This window comes from Paroedura picta, chromosome 2 (genome assembly GCF_049243985.1).
Source record: "Paroedura picta isolate Pp20150507F chromosome 2, Ppicta_v3.0, whole genome shotgun sequence".
In the NCBI taxonomy this organism is placed as follows: domain Eukaryota; kingdom Metazoa; phylum Chordata; class Lepidosauria; order Squamata; family Gekkonidae; genus Paroedura; species Paroedura picta.
Genome location: NC_135370.1, coordinates 148,992,802 through 149,007,887, shown reverse-complemented (window position 1 = coordinate 149,007,887; position 15,086 = coordinate 148,992,802). Strand labels below are relative to the sequence as shown.

The following is a 15,086-nucleotide window of genomic DNA, read 5'->3' as shown; positions in this document are numbered from 1 at the left end:
TAGATGAAAACTGAATTTGAAACAGGCTCTGTGTTTTATTTTCAGTGTAGACCTTTTGCTGATTTCCTACATTATATATTTCAGTTATACCTCACTTTTCTCCCCAGCGGGGACCCAGACTGGTTCACAACATTCTCTCCTTCCTTTTATCCTCACAACAATCTTGTCAGGTAGGCTAATCTCAGAGTGTGCGACTGGCCCAATCACATATCAAGCTTCCATGTCTGAGCAGAGATTTGATCCTGAGCTCCCCAGATCCCAGTCTACCACTCTACCCATGACAGGACAGGAGGTCTCAACATGGGGCACCTGTTCCACTCCTTTCTTTGCTGGCTCTAATTTGAGTCTTCAAATGTGAATTTCTTTGTGGGGTTCAGAACTATTAATACCACAAGTATTCTTGAGTTCCTTGACTTCACAGGATCAAGAAATCCCTGTAACTTTGGACTCATCCTAAATGTCTAGGGTTCGGAAGGTGCGCTTTATTACAGGGATGGTGGCATTCTGAATGAAATAAATTACTCCAAGAAGTTCCTCAAGATAAAGAAGCAGGGGGGCTCACTTATGTCATTGTCAGGGTAGAAAGAAATTGCTTAGGCTACATGGGCACAAATAGATGCACCTACACATGGTGCATGTCTCCAGGCACCATTAAAAGTGTGCATTTCCACAGACTTGATCTAATATTGTTCAAGTGCACAAGGAGCCCTCAGGGCTGCTTCATACACTTCCAAATTTCCACACTGTAAGACTGAATGTGAATCCTTTGGATGGAACACCATCTGTGCAAATACCCTCTAACTGCTTGCCGAAGTCCTGGGAAGATGCATTTGGCCACAGCGCCCGAGTACACCATGTATCCACCAGACGTACCTTTCCACCTGCAATCAAGGCAGCCGTTTCAGCTTACACTGAGATCCCTGCCAGGGTTTCGAAAGGCGCTAAGAGGCCTCTGGCTTCAGGTTGCACAGGGACACAGCTCTGCACGCACACAACGCTGGCGCTGTGCCGCCCGCATCCTGCATGCCACATAACTGACAGGAGCACCTATACACCCCCCCACCCCCACCCCGGGCACCAGACGTCTTTCCATCCAGCCCGCCACTTTCACACACCTGGACAGGGAGGCTTGCGAGCCGCGACGGGCCCAGGATATGCACGTGTGTACCGGGATGCCCCACAATCTTGCAAGCCGAGCGGGGCGAATGCTCCCTGCGGGGAACCCTCGCTGGTGGCCCCGCGTGGAGGCGCAGGCGACCCGGGCTCGGCGGCGACCCCCCCCCCCCAAGCCTTCCGGCCTGAGGTCAGAAGCGCCCACCCAGCCGGCTGGCCCTCGGTTGCTCTCCAGGGGCGCAGCGGCTAGCGGGAGCGCGTCGGGGCCGGCGAGGCGAAGGCGGGAAGGCAGCCGGGTCGTGGGCGGAGCTGGAGGGCGGGCACGTGGCCTCGGGGCAGCTGGACGGGCAGCCGGGAGCCGGCCGCAGATCAGTCGGAGCCGGAGCCGGAGCCTGCTTCTCGCTCGGCCGCTTGTGGGCGCTTTGGACCGGAGCCTGCTTCGGGGGCGCCAGAGGCTGGCCTGGCGCCGGGCGGCTGCTTGTGGGAACCACGAGTGCCCCGCCAAGGGGCCCCGGAGACGCGACGCCCGGGCCGATGGTGCGGCTGCCGCTGGGCTGGGCACGCTCGAGGTCTCCGCTCCGTGTTAGGCTGGAAGTCAGAAAGAGCTGCGGAGCCGGCGATGCCAACTCTCGGCGCCTTCCTCGTGGCTCTTGCCCTGCAGACGGTGGGCGCCAAGGTGAGGAGGAGGAGGAGGAGGAGGGATGCTCTCGGTCTCCCCACCCGTGGCAGGTGGCGCCCGGGTCAAGCCCGGGGTGGGAGTCCCGTCCTGGCCCCCGCAACATGCCGCCCGAGCAAGTTCTTGAAGCCGGCGCAGCGGCTGGGCGTGGTGGAGGGCGCCCGGGGGCTTCTGGCTGCCGGCTAAAAGCGCCCACGATGCATACGCCGTCCCTGTCCGGCCCCGAACAAGAAGCCCTGCAGGAGCGCCCTGTCCTCTGGCCCCCAGCGAAGAGGGGTCCCGGCCCGGGGCGGGGGACAGGCAGTCAGACCCTTTAGAAGGAAGCGCCGGAAAAGGAGGTTCCGGGGCTCAGCGCTCGGGGGTCCCCGCCTGAGCCCAAAACCTTCTTGGCAATGCTGTTTTGCACTTTAAAATGCTCAAGCACAGTGTCTTGTGATCTGGACCCCCCCCCCCGAAGGTATTGGAGCAAGGCAGGATTTTTTTTAGCCTGGGGAAGACTCCCTCCCCTACCTTGTCAGAGCCACTGTTATTCTTTTCCGCAGCTCAAGCAGAGGCTTGGCATGGGCTGGCCGCTTCCAGGGCTTTAGGTAAGGGCCCAGTGACTGGATGTGAGGGACCAAGTAGGCTCCACGAGGGAGGGCCCTGTGGCTCAGCGGAAGAGCCTTTTCTGCTTGGCATGGGCGCGTTCAGTGCCTGCCATTTCATGATCACGTAGGAGGTGGCCTGAGAGACCTCGGCCCGAGACTCTGTGGAAGAGTGGACTGGCTCCATATAGAAGGTATTGATTCATGCCTCTGGATCCGGCAAGCTGCCCACAAGGGAGCCTCGTGGACTGTTTTGCATGCTAAGCTATACCCTCCCCTGTCAGGAAGATTCCGCTTCCTTTTGTGGGAGTGTCCCTCTGGGGGGGAGAGGGTCTTGGACAAGAGAAGGGCAGGAGATATTCCTCTGTTCAGCCCCAATGAAGTCTGCAAAGCAGAGACCTGGGAGACTTGTTTCCTGTTTTGCAGGTTTCTCCCGGCAGAGGAGAGAGGGAACTTCTCTTGTGACAGGGGAAGCACAAGGCAATCTCTCCCATCTCCTGTCCCCAGCTTGAAGGGAGCTTGTAAAGCCAGAAGCAAATACTTGTTTCACAAGCTTCCTTGGGGATCAGGGTCTTCTGCTTTTTTCTTCTTCTGATTCCGGAGAAGCATTTCTGTCCCACATTTCCCTCTGCTGAAGGGAAGCAAAGGGCTTGCACCTGCCCTCTTCCCATAAGCATGCAAGCATTCTGTTTTATCAGGAGGCACAAATACCTACATGGTCCTGTTGTCCGTTTTGAGGGTTTTTCTTCTCTTGTGCAAAGAAAATAGGATGAGCAGATGTTTTGTCTGCATGGCTGGTATGAAGGAGCTGGCCTCTTTCCTTGCAGCTCTCCTTATCTGCATGGTGGGGTGAGGCACTTTGCTATTAAAGGGTCTGTTGTGGTGTTTTGGGGGAAGGGGATTCCTGGCAGACATTTCAATTCAGGGATGTGGTGGAGAGCCAGTGTGGTGTCGTTGTTAAAAGTGTTGAACTAGTATCTGGGAGACCTGGGTTCAAAACCCCATTCATGCCGTGGAAGCTTGCTGGGAGACTGTGGACCAGTTATACTCTCTCAGCCTAACCTACCTCATAGGGATGTGGTGAGGATAAAATGCAGGAGAACCACTTGTTGTCCCTGTAAATAAATTTGATGATGGTTACATTGAAAGAGAAGACAATAAAGTTCTCCTGTCCAAAATCCTGGATGCTGATTCAGTGACACCCGCATGGCATAGTTCTGTTTGCAGCCAGGATGACTTTCCTCCACAAACAACCTCATAGATTCACTGAGTCATTACAGAGAATTTAGATGGCATCACTGCCAAATGTTTGCAACCCAGTTCCCAGTCCCCTAGTTGTCCTCCTTCTTCCTTTACTTCTAACACTATCAGTTTTCTCTAAAATTAAAATCATCCATTTACTCAGTTATGTCAGAGGCTCATCTGGCCTAAAGAAGTAGGATGAGGTGAAGCTCCACTTTTCTGAATTGCTTGCCTTGCATTTCCTGGTCACTCTGACTTTCCTGTTTGCTCCTATATCCCTGGAGCCCTTTTAGGAAAGTTAAAGTTCCGCAGATTAGACTGAGTGTGTGGCTGGGTTCCTCCCATCTTCCAGCCATGTTTATAATGAATAAATGAACAGCTGGTTGGTGGGGTTTTAATCTGCACTGGACTGGTTGCTTGTGCCTGGGTGTGGATCAAAGTTCAGGGCTGAGATCTGCCTTGCATGAAGAACATTCATCACATCAAGGACCTCAAGTGTGATGTGCAGTCCCTCTTATTTATTTATGAGGGGAACTTCCACATTCAGAGGCACTAAACTTCTGAATCCTAGAGCCAGGAGGCCACATCAGGGAAAGGTCTCAGCCTCTATGCTCTGTTGCTGACCCTCCAGAGGAACTGGTTGGCCACTGTGTGAGACAGAATGCTAGAATAGATGAACCACAGGTCTGATCTAACAGGGCTCATCTTATGTGCTTCAACAGGGACCTAAAGCAGCTTACAGCATTCTGACAACAACGTGAGGTAGGTTAGGCTGAGAAAGTGTGAGAGTTTAAAGGTCACCCAGCAAACCTCCAAGGCAAAGGAGGGATTGGAACCTACCTCCCAAATCCTAGTCCAATACTCGAAATACTACACTATAGTCCATTCTTTCTCCCTTCCCCAATATTGCTACTAGCTGAAAAGAGGGTCTCAGCTATGGTTCAAAATGGGGTATCCTTGTCCTTTAATCTGTCCCTCTTTCATGTTTACCTCTTTCCTTCTGTTTTGGAGCATTCAGCATCTTAGATGGTTAAGCTTTTGAAACAAAATTCTGTATCAGTCCAGCAAAAAATATCTCCTCCTAAAATTTACCCAATGTATTCTGGATAAAAAGTATAGTCCAATTAGATGCTATTTTAACAACCACTTTTCAACATACCAAAAAGGGTATTGCCATGCAAGCAAGGAGCAAGGAATAGCCAGAATAGTTCAAGCCAGTATTTTTAGTGCTTCCAGTTACTGCTTATCCAGTTCATCTTGTTTATGAAAACTGATTCTCAGATACTGCATTGATACTTTCATGAACAAACCCACCTTCTGCTGGAATAACAACTTTTGAACTTCTGGTTTGTAGTCAAAAACATTAGTGACAAATGGTCCAGCAAAACATTCCCTTTCACTTTCTTTTGTTTTATTTCACGTCTCATCCTAGAACTATTCTTTGAAAATATTTTAAAAACATGGCTTCCCCCCCCCCACCAAATGCTGATTTATACCAATCATTAAATGCTCATAAATCTCTCCTGTTTGAAGCACCTTCTTCACTCCGTTTTTCTTTCCATTTCTCAGTTCAGAGGGTGTCACTGTCTGACCACCTCAGATCTGTACTAGTTTCACCCTTCCTTGCACAAACCTTTATTAGATTTTCAAGGCACAGGGATCTATGCACTAGAGTGACAGCTGATGGTTAGAAGCTGAACTGCAGTTTCTCTAAGTATAGATTTCAATGGGTAGCCGTGTTGGTCTGAAGTAGCACAATAAAATCAGAGTCCAGTGGCACTTTTAAGACCAACAAAGATTTATTCAGGCGTCTCACGAAGAGTGCTTTCACTCGAAAGCTCATGCCCTGAATAAATCTTTGTTGGCCTTAAAGGTGCTACTGGACTCTGATTTTATTGTCTCTCTCTCTAAGGCTAATTCAATTGGAATTGGCATAGTTCCTCGCAGCCTGTAAAATAGAGCTCTTTAGCCGAGCGTTTGGTTGGGACCAGTGAACTGATAACATCTGCTGGGCCCCCCATTATAACATCACAATATCCCTTGAGACTTGCCCAAGAGAACATCTAGGGGAGAGATACAGTCAATTCGACAAGACAGCAGCTTAAGTTTTATGGTTTTAAATGTCTTAAAGTTGTTTTGGAGTTAAATTAACAAATCTGTGATTTTTATCTTGTATATTGCAAAATGTGTTATATATGAGGCTCACCACCCTGAGCTGACATCGGGAGGGCAGTATACAAATTTAATAAGTAGTAATAATAATTATAAATCATATACTATTCCGTGGACATGTAGGAAGGCATGACAATATCCCTGTGAGTCAGAGAAGGACTAGAAAAATGCTTCTTTTCTGAAACAAGAGGTGCTACAACTAAAGCTTGGTTTACTTTTTATTTACTAGGTTTCTCCCTCCCCCCTTTCTCTTTCTAACAGGAAGACTTGTTTCCTCGAAACAGCACCCCTGAAGAGGGAGGTGAGTGTGAAGCTTGCCCCTCTCGTGCAATGTTTTCTAATTGTGTGATGCCACTAGTTGCTTTGCTTCAGACGTCTGTAATCCTAGTCCTATTACGTTGCTTATTAGATATTTCACCCTACTGATTACATTGATTTATGCTGTGTAATTCCAGCGATGCATATTTCTCTTTCTTTTAGCATGTCAAAAAGTTGTTAGCTGATTCAAACAGGTAGGGAAGCTTTTTCTGTACATTGTCATTAAGATTTCTAAAGGCCTCACTACACATTACACAGAATGAAGTTTGGGACCGTTGACACCTTTAGAACCAACAAAATTTTATTCAAGATATAAGTCTGCGTGTGCGAGCATACTTCTTCAGAATTCTGTTTCACTGTATCTGCAGAAGTGTACATGCACACGAAAGCTTATACCTTGAATAAAACCTCTTTGTTCCGGATTCAAACTTTGTTCTGCTGCTTCAGACCAACACGGCTACCTAGCTGAATCTACATAGTACACAGTCCTTGTGGCATGTCCTCCATAAAGGTGCACTATCAGATGTGTGCTGAAACGTCCTGTTTGGGGAGCTCAGGTCCAAGGTGTATGAAGGGCTCAGTTTGGATCAGAATCGCTGTGTGCTGTTGTCCTGGCGTGTACTGCCCCAAAGGGAGCAAATGCCACCATCTGGGGCTGTTGCTGGTTGGATAACTGGTGCAGGGGAAAGTTTAAATGCCCTCTCAGGCAGCCCCAATCCAAACTGGACCTCCATGTGGCTGAGAAGTGAATTCTTAGTGGGGGTTCAGCACATATCCAATAGAAAGTTCTTGTGACCCTGACACAACAGAAGAATGGTTCAGCATTTAGTGAAGCATTAACGGTCATGTGCAAGAAAGGAGTGTATATCTTGGAAATATGTTGCTAAATGACCCCTTAATACCATGAAACTAGTTCCTCGTCTAGTTTTCTTTATGTAAAAGACACGGATCCCACCAGGGTTGCTATCTGGTTTAATTGGAACCACCACTGGTTTTAATGGGAGGCATGGTAGCCTTTGAGGCGTTTTTGCAATATAGTATGACATCACCCCCCTCTGCCAACTGCTACTCCTGACTCCTTAAAACTTTTTTGCCGTCCAGTCACAGCTGACTTATGGTGACCCTCTGGGGTTCTCAAGGCAGCAGACATTCAGAGGTGGTTTCCCATTGCCAGTCGTCGCTTTGGTATTTCTTGGTGGTCTCCCATCCAAATGCTGACTAGGGCCAATCCTGCTTAGCTTCCAAGATCTGCTAAAATTAGGCTAGCCTGGCCTATCTAAGTCAGAGCCTCAACTGATTGCTGAAATCGTGATCTCCTTTTGGCATCTTTTCCAGTCCTATCATTTTATGATGTTTGGAATCGCAGCTCCTGCCAGCCCATGGAAAAACTTGTTAATATTGTGTCTGAGTACCCCTGTGAAGTGGAGCACATGTTCAGTCCTTCCTGCGTCTCCCTGCATCGCTGCAGTGGATGCTGTGGAGATGAGACCCTTCAGTGTGTACCAACAGAGATGACCAATGTCACCATGCAAGTAAGAGATTCTTCTATGCATTCCTAGTTGTCATGAAAACAGTTGTCATGAGCCCACATCAAACTTTGTAACATGTGTGGCTTGGAGCCCACATCTGTGGGACCGCCTGTCTCCTTATGCCCCCCCATAGGGCACTTCGCTCTGTGGGTGTGAATCTGTTGGAAGTCTCTGGCCTATGGGAGGTTCACCTGGCCTTGGACAGGGCCTTTTTGGTCCTGGCCCTGACCTGGTGAAATGAGCTCCTGGAAGAGCTGAGGACCCTGACGGAACTAGCTCGGTTCCACAGGGCTTGCAAGACAGAGCTTTTCCACCAGGCATTTGGTTGAGGCCAGAGCAAGGTACATCTAGGCCCTTTCAGCCTCTTCCATCCAGCTACCCGGCTTCTCTTCCCCTGAGGAATTTTTTAAGGAGTCTGTTTGAGTGGGGGATGGTTTGTTGCCGTCTAAGGTGGTTTTAATGGGGGTTTTAAGATTGTTTTAATGGGATTTTTACTGTGGGGATGGATGTTACCCACCATGAGCCACTGTGTGGGAGTGGTGGGATACAAATTGAAAAATAAATAAAATAAAATAATTAAGTAAATAAACCAATACAGTCTGCTCTTCTTGACTGTACATAGTCACTGAGCTGGGTTCATCTAGGGCAGAGTCTGCACTTACTTTGTTTATTCCATTGTCAATCCTGTTGAATTCAGATCTATTTGAACTCAGGTCTTCCTCTCCCTCCCCCATTGAAACAGAAAAGTATTCTGCATGTGGTTAGGGTAGTTCGGAAGGGGGGGGGGGAGAGCCAAGCCTCTTTCTTTCTTTTCTTGAAGGGAGGGAGAGGAGCCAAGCAGGGAGCCTCTTTCTTTTCTTGGAGACGGGGGGAAAGAGGATCGAAGAAGGCAGAGGAGGGGGAAAAAAAGTCCAAGACCAACAGAAGTTGAGAGAAATTAGGGGCTTCTCCTTTAAGGCAAACTTGTCACATGAGGAGCTTTGGCCAATCAGGGATTCTCTATCATGGAGCAAAGCCCAGATTCAAAACAGCCTGCTTTCTCAATCTGAATCTTAAAATATTGAGAATTAAAAGCACTCTCTCTAAGATATCGCACAATAAAGGTAGGGTCTCTCCCGATCAATCCTTGCTGCAGTAGGAAAATTTAAATTGACCAAAATCAAAACGGAAATCGCATTCTGTGTAGACGGCAGGGACTGAATCGACCTGGGATTGGAATAAAAGCTCCATGCAGTTTACACCCAGGTTGAATCAGGATTCATTTCAAACATTTGGTTTAAATGTTCCTAGAGGTTCATGATCCAAGGATTCAGAAGTCCTCAGTCATGGCAGAACAGAAACAGGCAAGCCTGTTATGAGTACAAATGAGTCAATTACCTCAGAAAGCTGGTGCTGAAGATCATGCTGGAAGACAGCTGAGTTTGACAATCTACCAGGAAGTTCTCCTGCATAAGCACCACTAAAATTGATGGAAGATCCTTTGGTCCCCATATTAACCAGTGGCTGCCACTTGGAAGTTCTGGCTCACACATCAGAATGTCTTCGGTTAGGGCTGTAGCAGGAACAAAAAAAAGAGGTTGTGACAGTAGCAAAAGAGATAACAAATATTCGAGGGCTGACACACTTTTTTCCCTTTCAGCTCCTAAGGATGAAATCTGGGAATCAGGCATCCTACGTGGAGATGTCATTTGCAGAACACAAGAAATGTTTGTGCAGGTATGGATCTTTATTGTGGCAGACTAGCGCATCCTGTACTTTGGGCATCCTGCTGACATCGTTTTAAGTCCTGTTGGATTGAGTGAGCCCAAACTTTGATTGCAGCAAGCTTCTCCGAGACATACATAGAGACAGAGATTGCATGCACATAAAGCTTATACCGTGAATAAAACTTTGTTGGTCTTAAAAGTGCCTCTGGACTCTGTCATGTTCTGCTGCTTCAGACCAACACGGCTACTCACCTGAATCTATAGAGGCATCTTGTAATTCTTCCCTTCCTCTTAGTAAGCTTTCTCTTGCAAGCAGAGATAGGGCCTTTCCAAAACAATAATGCTTTAGATTTATACAGTATCTTGCCTGTAGAATAATACCAGCTGTCTGGAACCCTAAACATGGTGAGAGCAACCCCTATTTTTCTAAGTTAATGTTGTAGGCACACAATACACCTCATAGTTGAGGTTACATTTTTGCTACTACCAGTTGGAAGGCCCCTCTTTTTTGAAATATGCATTCTTGTAGTTCTCATGGTTCTCTGCTTCTGAAGGATCAACTCTTCCTATATAAACTTACACTTCAGCTGTGCTCTGAAAATCAGCTACTGCTAGCAATTTCTCCTCCTAAGTATGTTCAGTCATCCAAAGCTGTTATCTCTTCAGTCATGGCAATAGAGGTGCAAAGCTGTTTTATTGGGGCAGAGGGGCTTTTCATTAATGTCCATGATTTTTTCAAATATTCTGATGTTTTGTGTGTCAGTGTATTGGTGTATACTATTATTAGGCTGAGACTGTTTTGTTAAAATATGCAAGATCTGTAGCATGCATGGTTGAACACAATATGAAGAATATCCTGCAGGGGGCATGAGAGGGGATGTGTATTTAGCATAGTTAGAACTCCCTGATACTTTTTAAATAGTCTCTTCCTGGGTCCTGAGTGGCTCATTTGGAGACTTCCTGCTCCTTTGGGAACACTTCTTCCCTGCTTGTCTCCACAACAGATAAATGAAGAAAACCCAACAGGTAGACAGTTAGGTCTCTCTCCTCTTTCTGTAGAAAGCTCATTTCTCTTCCAAATAAAACATTTTTATCCTTTTAAGCGTTCTTGTACTGAGATCCTCCTTGTATATTTATAACTCTGCCAACACTGTGTGATATACATCTTTCAAGTAAATGAATGAATGTGCAGAGTCTGAAAGTTGCTCAGCACCCTCTTTTATCTCTAACCATCATGTTTTCCTGAAGTTCATTAATGTTGGATAAAATGGAGAGGAAAATAATGTAAAACACTTTGGGTTCCTGTTGGGGGAGAAAATGGGGAATAAATTAAGTAAATAAATGAATGCTGCTCTAAGGCTGTTACTGAGACTTCACTTGGGTTCTGAGACCTTAGAAATGATTGTAAGTAGAATCATAGAATCATAGAGTTGGAAGGGCCATATAGGCCATCTAGTCCAACCCCCTGCTCAACGCAGGATGAGCCCAAAGCATCCTAAAGCATCCAAGAAAAGTGTGTATCCAACCTTTGCTTGAAGACTGCCAGTAGAGGTATAGTCCAACTGCAGACAGCAGCAGAGCATCTGTGGGCAATGAAAAGCGACTAAAGATGGAAACACGAGTTCACTAGTATAAGAGAAACAGAGGGATCCGGAATGGTTGTGTTCCTCATGAGGATTTAATCCTGACAAGTAAAAGTGCAAGCTTTTGTGTTCGTTTCTGTAGCATCATCTCATTAATTTTGTAGACGTCATAACTTTAACATGACTGTGTAACTGTCTTCTTCATAGGCTTCGTCAAGAGATTCGGAAGCCAGGGAGGTAAGTAGAATTTACAGAGATTCTGAATTATCGGACTCTCTGCAGTGTGATCTTCTGCCCACTCTTTTTCATCTTTCGTTCTAAAGGAGGAGGAGGCCCAAGGGAAGAGGAAGAGGAAGCAAGATGAAGAGGGCAAGACACAGACTGAAAGACTGATCTCTGCGTGAGTGAATAACAATGAGAGAGAGAGAGAGAGAGAGAGAGAGAGAGAGAGAGTGAGTGTCATGGGTAGAAAAGGATGGCTACTTCTAGCGATGTCTAGTTCCTGGCTTCAGACAGAGCTTTGTATGGATCATGGGTAGCTAGTGGATTCCACTGCACAGAATAAAAAATAGCAGCTATTACCTACCTGAAAACCATTTTTTTTGCAAAAAAAGATTAATAACATCCCCATGGCTTTTGTGCACAGTAATTACTATCCCTGTAGCTCTGGATTATGGCTTTGGTTTGGTCATGCACCAAGAGGTTCTCAGACCAAAGAAACATGATTCTGCCACTGGGAATAATTTCTGAAGTGCACTTTGTCTTCACTGCAATTTCCATTCAGTTATCTAATACCACAAAGTGCATCAGGAGTTTAAAGGCGATTGGCTTGGCGGCAGAAACTGGTCTGAGATGTAAGAGCTAGCGACTGGTGCTAATGACTAAGCAAATGATGCATGGAAATCACTGTGAACAAAACAAGAAGCATGTTCTCATCCAGCTAAAGATAGTCACATTTAATTCTCCTTGAAATGAATGGGACTTAAATTAGTTATTGGTAATTTATCCCATTTATTTCAGTAGAACTTGAGAATGACTAATCAGAGTCCAGTAGCACCTTTAAAACCAACAAAGATTTATTCAAGGCGTGACCTTTCGAGTGCAAGTACTCTTCCTCAGACTATGAACTGAGGAAGAGTGCTTGCTCTTGAAAGCTCACGCCTTGAATAAATCTTTATTGGTCTTAAAGGTGCTACTGGACTCTGATGTTATTGTGCTACTTCAGACCAACACGGCTGCTCATTTGAATCTAACTTTAGCTGCATTGTGGACAATGTGCCAAAGATGAATCTTCCATACCAAATGTCCTTGAACACCGAAAGGGTTTTCATCCCCACAGGTTCCTTCAGAAATTTGGGAGAAGGAAATAGTCTAATTCTCCTACTAGAATTCCTTGTGTCTTAAAATGCCCAAGGATATTTTCTATTGGATATCTTTGCTAAGTACCACTGGGATACTCCCCTGGAGTCTGTCTTCCCACAGAGTTTTGCTAGCATCAAAGTGCAACTGTCTTCATTTTTATATAACAGTTCAAGGTACAAACCATACTGGCATATATTATAAATAGAGGCTTTTGATTGATTAATAATTATTTATAGATTGAATATAGGGATTTTAAGAGATGAATGGATTACATTTAACTAAATTGTAAAAATATCAGCAAGAAGATGTTTTTGGAGGGTCCTGGGATATTAAGTCACTTTTCATTAAGGGAGAAGTAATTTACTATTTCAAGATGTCTGCTAGCTTTGTATACAAAACAGAAAGAAAAGCCATTTTCAAATCTCTTTTTCATTAAATCTGCAGCAAAGAGGACGATGATGATGCACTTCTGTGGTCGCTCAAGATTCCCACGACCCAAGAGATTTTGCTTGGTTGCTGGCCTCACCAATTAATCAAGGCAAGGGTGAAACTTTAATCTGCAACTAAGCTTTTTTGTGGACAGTTTGCACTGGCTAATCAGCTAAAGGTTGCACCCCTAATTAAAATGCATTTTGTTTGCTATATATATATCTTTAGAGCTTGCCATAAAATGTTTCCATTTAATAATGCCTTGAGATTGAAAAAGAAACAATAGCAAAAGGCTGAATGCCTTGTTTGCTTTTGCTGTCCAGAAAGTAAACATTAACCTTTCAGGAAGAAAAATTAAAATAACTGTTTGTTTTAATGGACTGCAAAGTTGCAAGGCAAACAACAAAGAAACCTGTGGCACTGGTAAAGCCTAGAAGGTTTATTATGATATAGGTTTTCTTGGACTAGAAGTCATATGCCACAATAATATGCCTCTCTGAAACTTACCTACAGAGAAAGGGAGGCTTGTGGAAGGAACTGACGATCCTTGGAAATCTTCCAGGGCACCATATGGATCAGGGCACATACAGCATTTTCATGTTTGAGAGCACAACTTTGCTTCTCCAGCTCAGAGGTTCCTCTTGTTGAATCTGCATCCTGCCCTTGTAGTGTCTGTGAACCTCCTTTGCCTAGAAGAAGAAGAGCACCTATTAAGGACACATGTTGCCTAATGAAGGCTGCTGGTGGTGGCAAGGCCAGATACCCAGGGATAGTCTGGAGAGAAACAATGATGTAAATTCGGTGGAAAGGTGACTTTTCATTTAAGTGCAGAGTTAAGGCACAAGGGCCAGGGTACAAAGAGCTGCTTTAGGTGCACATAAGAGGTTTGGATTGCCCAGTGGGTGGGTTAGCTTTTTTTCTTCAAGCAGCAGACTCTAAAACCATATTACATACTACTTCTTGAAAATTTCTTGTTTCAAAAAGGGTATGAGTTTGACATGGAGAGGGGCTATTAGTCAAGCCTTAATCTACACACACACCCTTCATAAAGGTTAGAGTCTCCTTCTACACTGGGACACATCTGCAGGTTCAGTTATTCCTTTTCTGCAGAAAGATGCAAGAGGAATTAAAACATGATGCCATATCAGGTAATACAGTTCTATGTTTTCCATACAAATGTCCATGCCTGCTACATGTTTATTTGTAAATGTCCCATTCGACAAAGTTTCTGCTTCTCCCCTGCAAATTCCATTTATATTTTGGTTCTTCCTTTGTCTTACTACATAGATATTTCTGCTTCTTTGTTTAATTAAGTATTTTCTGTTCACTCACAATGGCTGCAGCATTTATAAATTGGTCCTTAATCAGTTTGTAAGTATGTTCTTATGTAGATTACTGCAATTTTGAGCAGTTAAATTATTATAAAATAATTTTTCAATTATTGAAATGCAGTAATTGCATGATCATAAAAAATTAATGAACAATTGCTTGGGCTACAAGAAGAAAAACCACGAACAAAAGCTGATTAATGATAGATTCGGGAGTGCCTTGACTACTGCAAGTAAACAGAAAATAACTAAGCTGAAAAACAAAAGCAACAGTAAGATAAAGAAGGAACAGGCAACATTTAAAGAGACAACAGCTCTAGGAGGCCTCAATCACTGTTTGCCAGTCTACAGTGAACTGACTTGCTCTGCAGTTGCACTGTTTTAAAAAATGGTCACCAATCAGATCTGAAAAAGACAACATAGTAGACACTGAAATGCAACATGTTGGCACAGTATTAGGTAGATTGTTCATAAGATTTTCATGAATGGACAATGTCCAGTAACTAATGTGGAAGCAACCTAAACCAATTAAATGTAGCACAGCTCAATTTCAGTCTTTAGTAGACAGTAGCCTTAAATTCTTTTTCTGCAAACTATGCAACTGTCATTAGGGACTCTGTACTTTATTTACTGTGTAATGCCGAGTGCCTTTCCCAGCTTTAGTGATACAGATAGCTTGTTGGTCAAACAAAAGCTGTCATTCTGTGTAAACTTACTTGAACTTCATTGGACTTACTTATGTGTAAACATGCATAGGATTTGGCTAAACAGCCATCTGTGAAAAGTGTCCCAGGTCCTTTTTTGAACCTGATAGCTTATCCAAAGCCCTTTGATATGCAAACCAAATTGTGCACCCAGGAGATAGTTAACTGGAGGAATGCTATTTTCATTTTTTCCCCAGATGTTAAGTATTGTATTTACTGAGTGTTTCATAATGTGTTTTTGTATTTATGTTATTGTTATTTATATTTATTGCTTTATTGTTAACCACATCAGGATTGTTGTTAAGTGGCATATCATTTTAATAAATAAATTTCGACACTG

The 15,086-nt window shown here is 44.7% G+C and overlaps 1 protein-coding gene across 1 annotated transcript; it reads left to right on the top strand.

Moving 5' to 3' along the window:
* Window positions 1–1,429: 1,429 nt before the first annotated feature.
* PGF (placental growth factor) lies at window positions 1,430–15,086 on the top strand. The gene is made up of 7 exons (XM_077323254.1): window positions 1,430–1,789; window positions 6,049–6,088; window positions 7,441–7,637; window positions 9,274–9,350; window positions 11,131–11,160; window positions 11,247–11,327; window positions 12,730–15,086. The coding sequence occupies exons 1-6, from the start codon at window positions 1,733–1,735 to the stop codon at window positions 11,314–11,316; spliced, it is 471 nt and encodes a 156-aa protein (XP_077179369.1). The 5' UTR covers window positions 1,430–1,732; the 3' UTR covers window positions 11,317–11,327; window positions 12,730–15,086.

Coding starts and splice junctions, on each gene's coding strand:
- PGF (XM_077323254.1), top strand. CDS start 1,733: ATGCCAACTCTCGGCGCCTTCCTCGTGGCTCTTGCCCTGCAGACGGTG. Junction 9,351..11,130: donor CACAAGAAATGTTTGTGCAG/GTATGGATCTTT, acceptor TCTTCTTCATAG/GCTTCGTCAAGAGATTCGGA. Junction 11,161..11,246: donor GAGATTCGGAAGCCAGGGAG/GTAAGTAGAATT, acceptor TTCGTTCTAAAG/GAGGAGGAGGCCCAAGGGAA.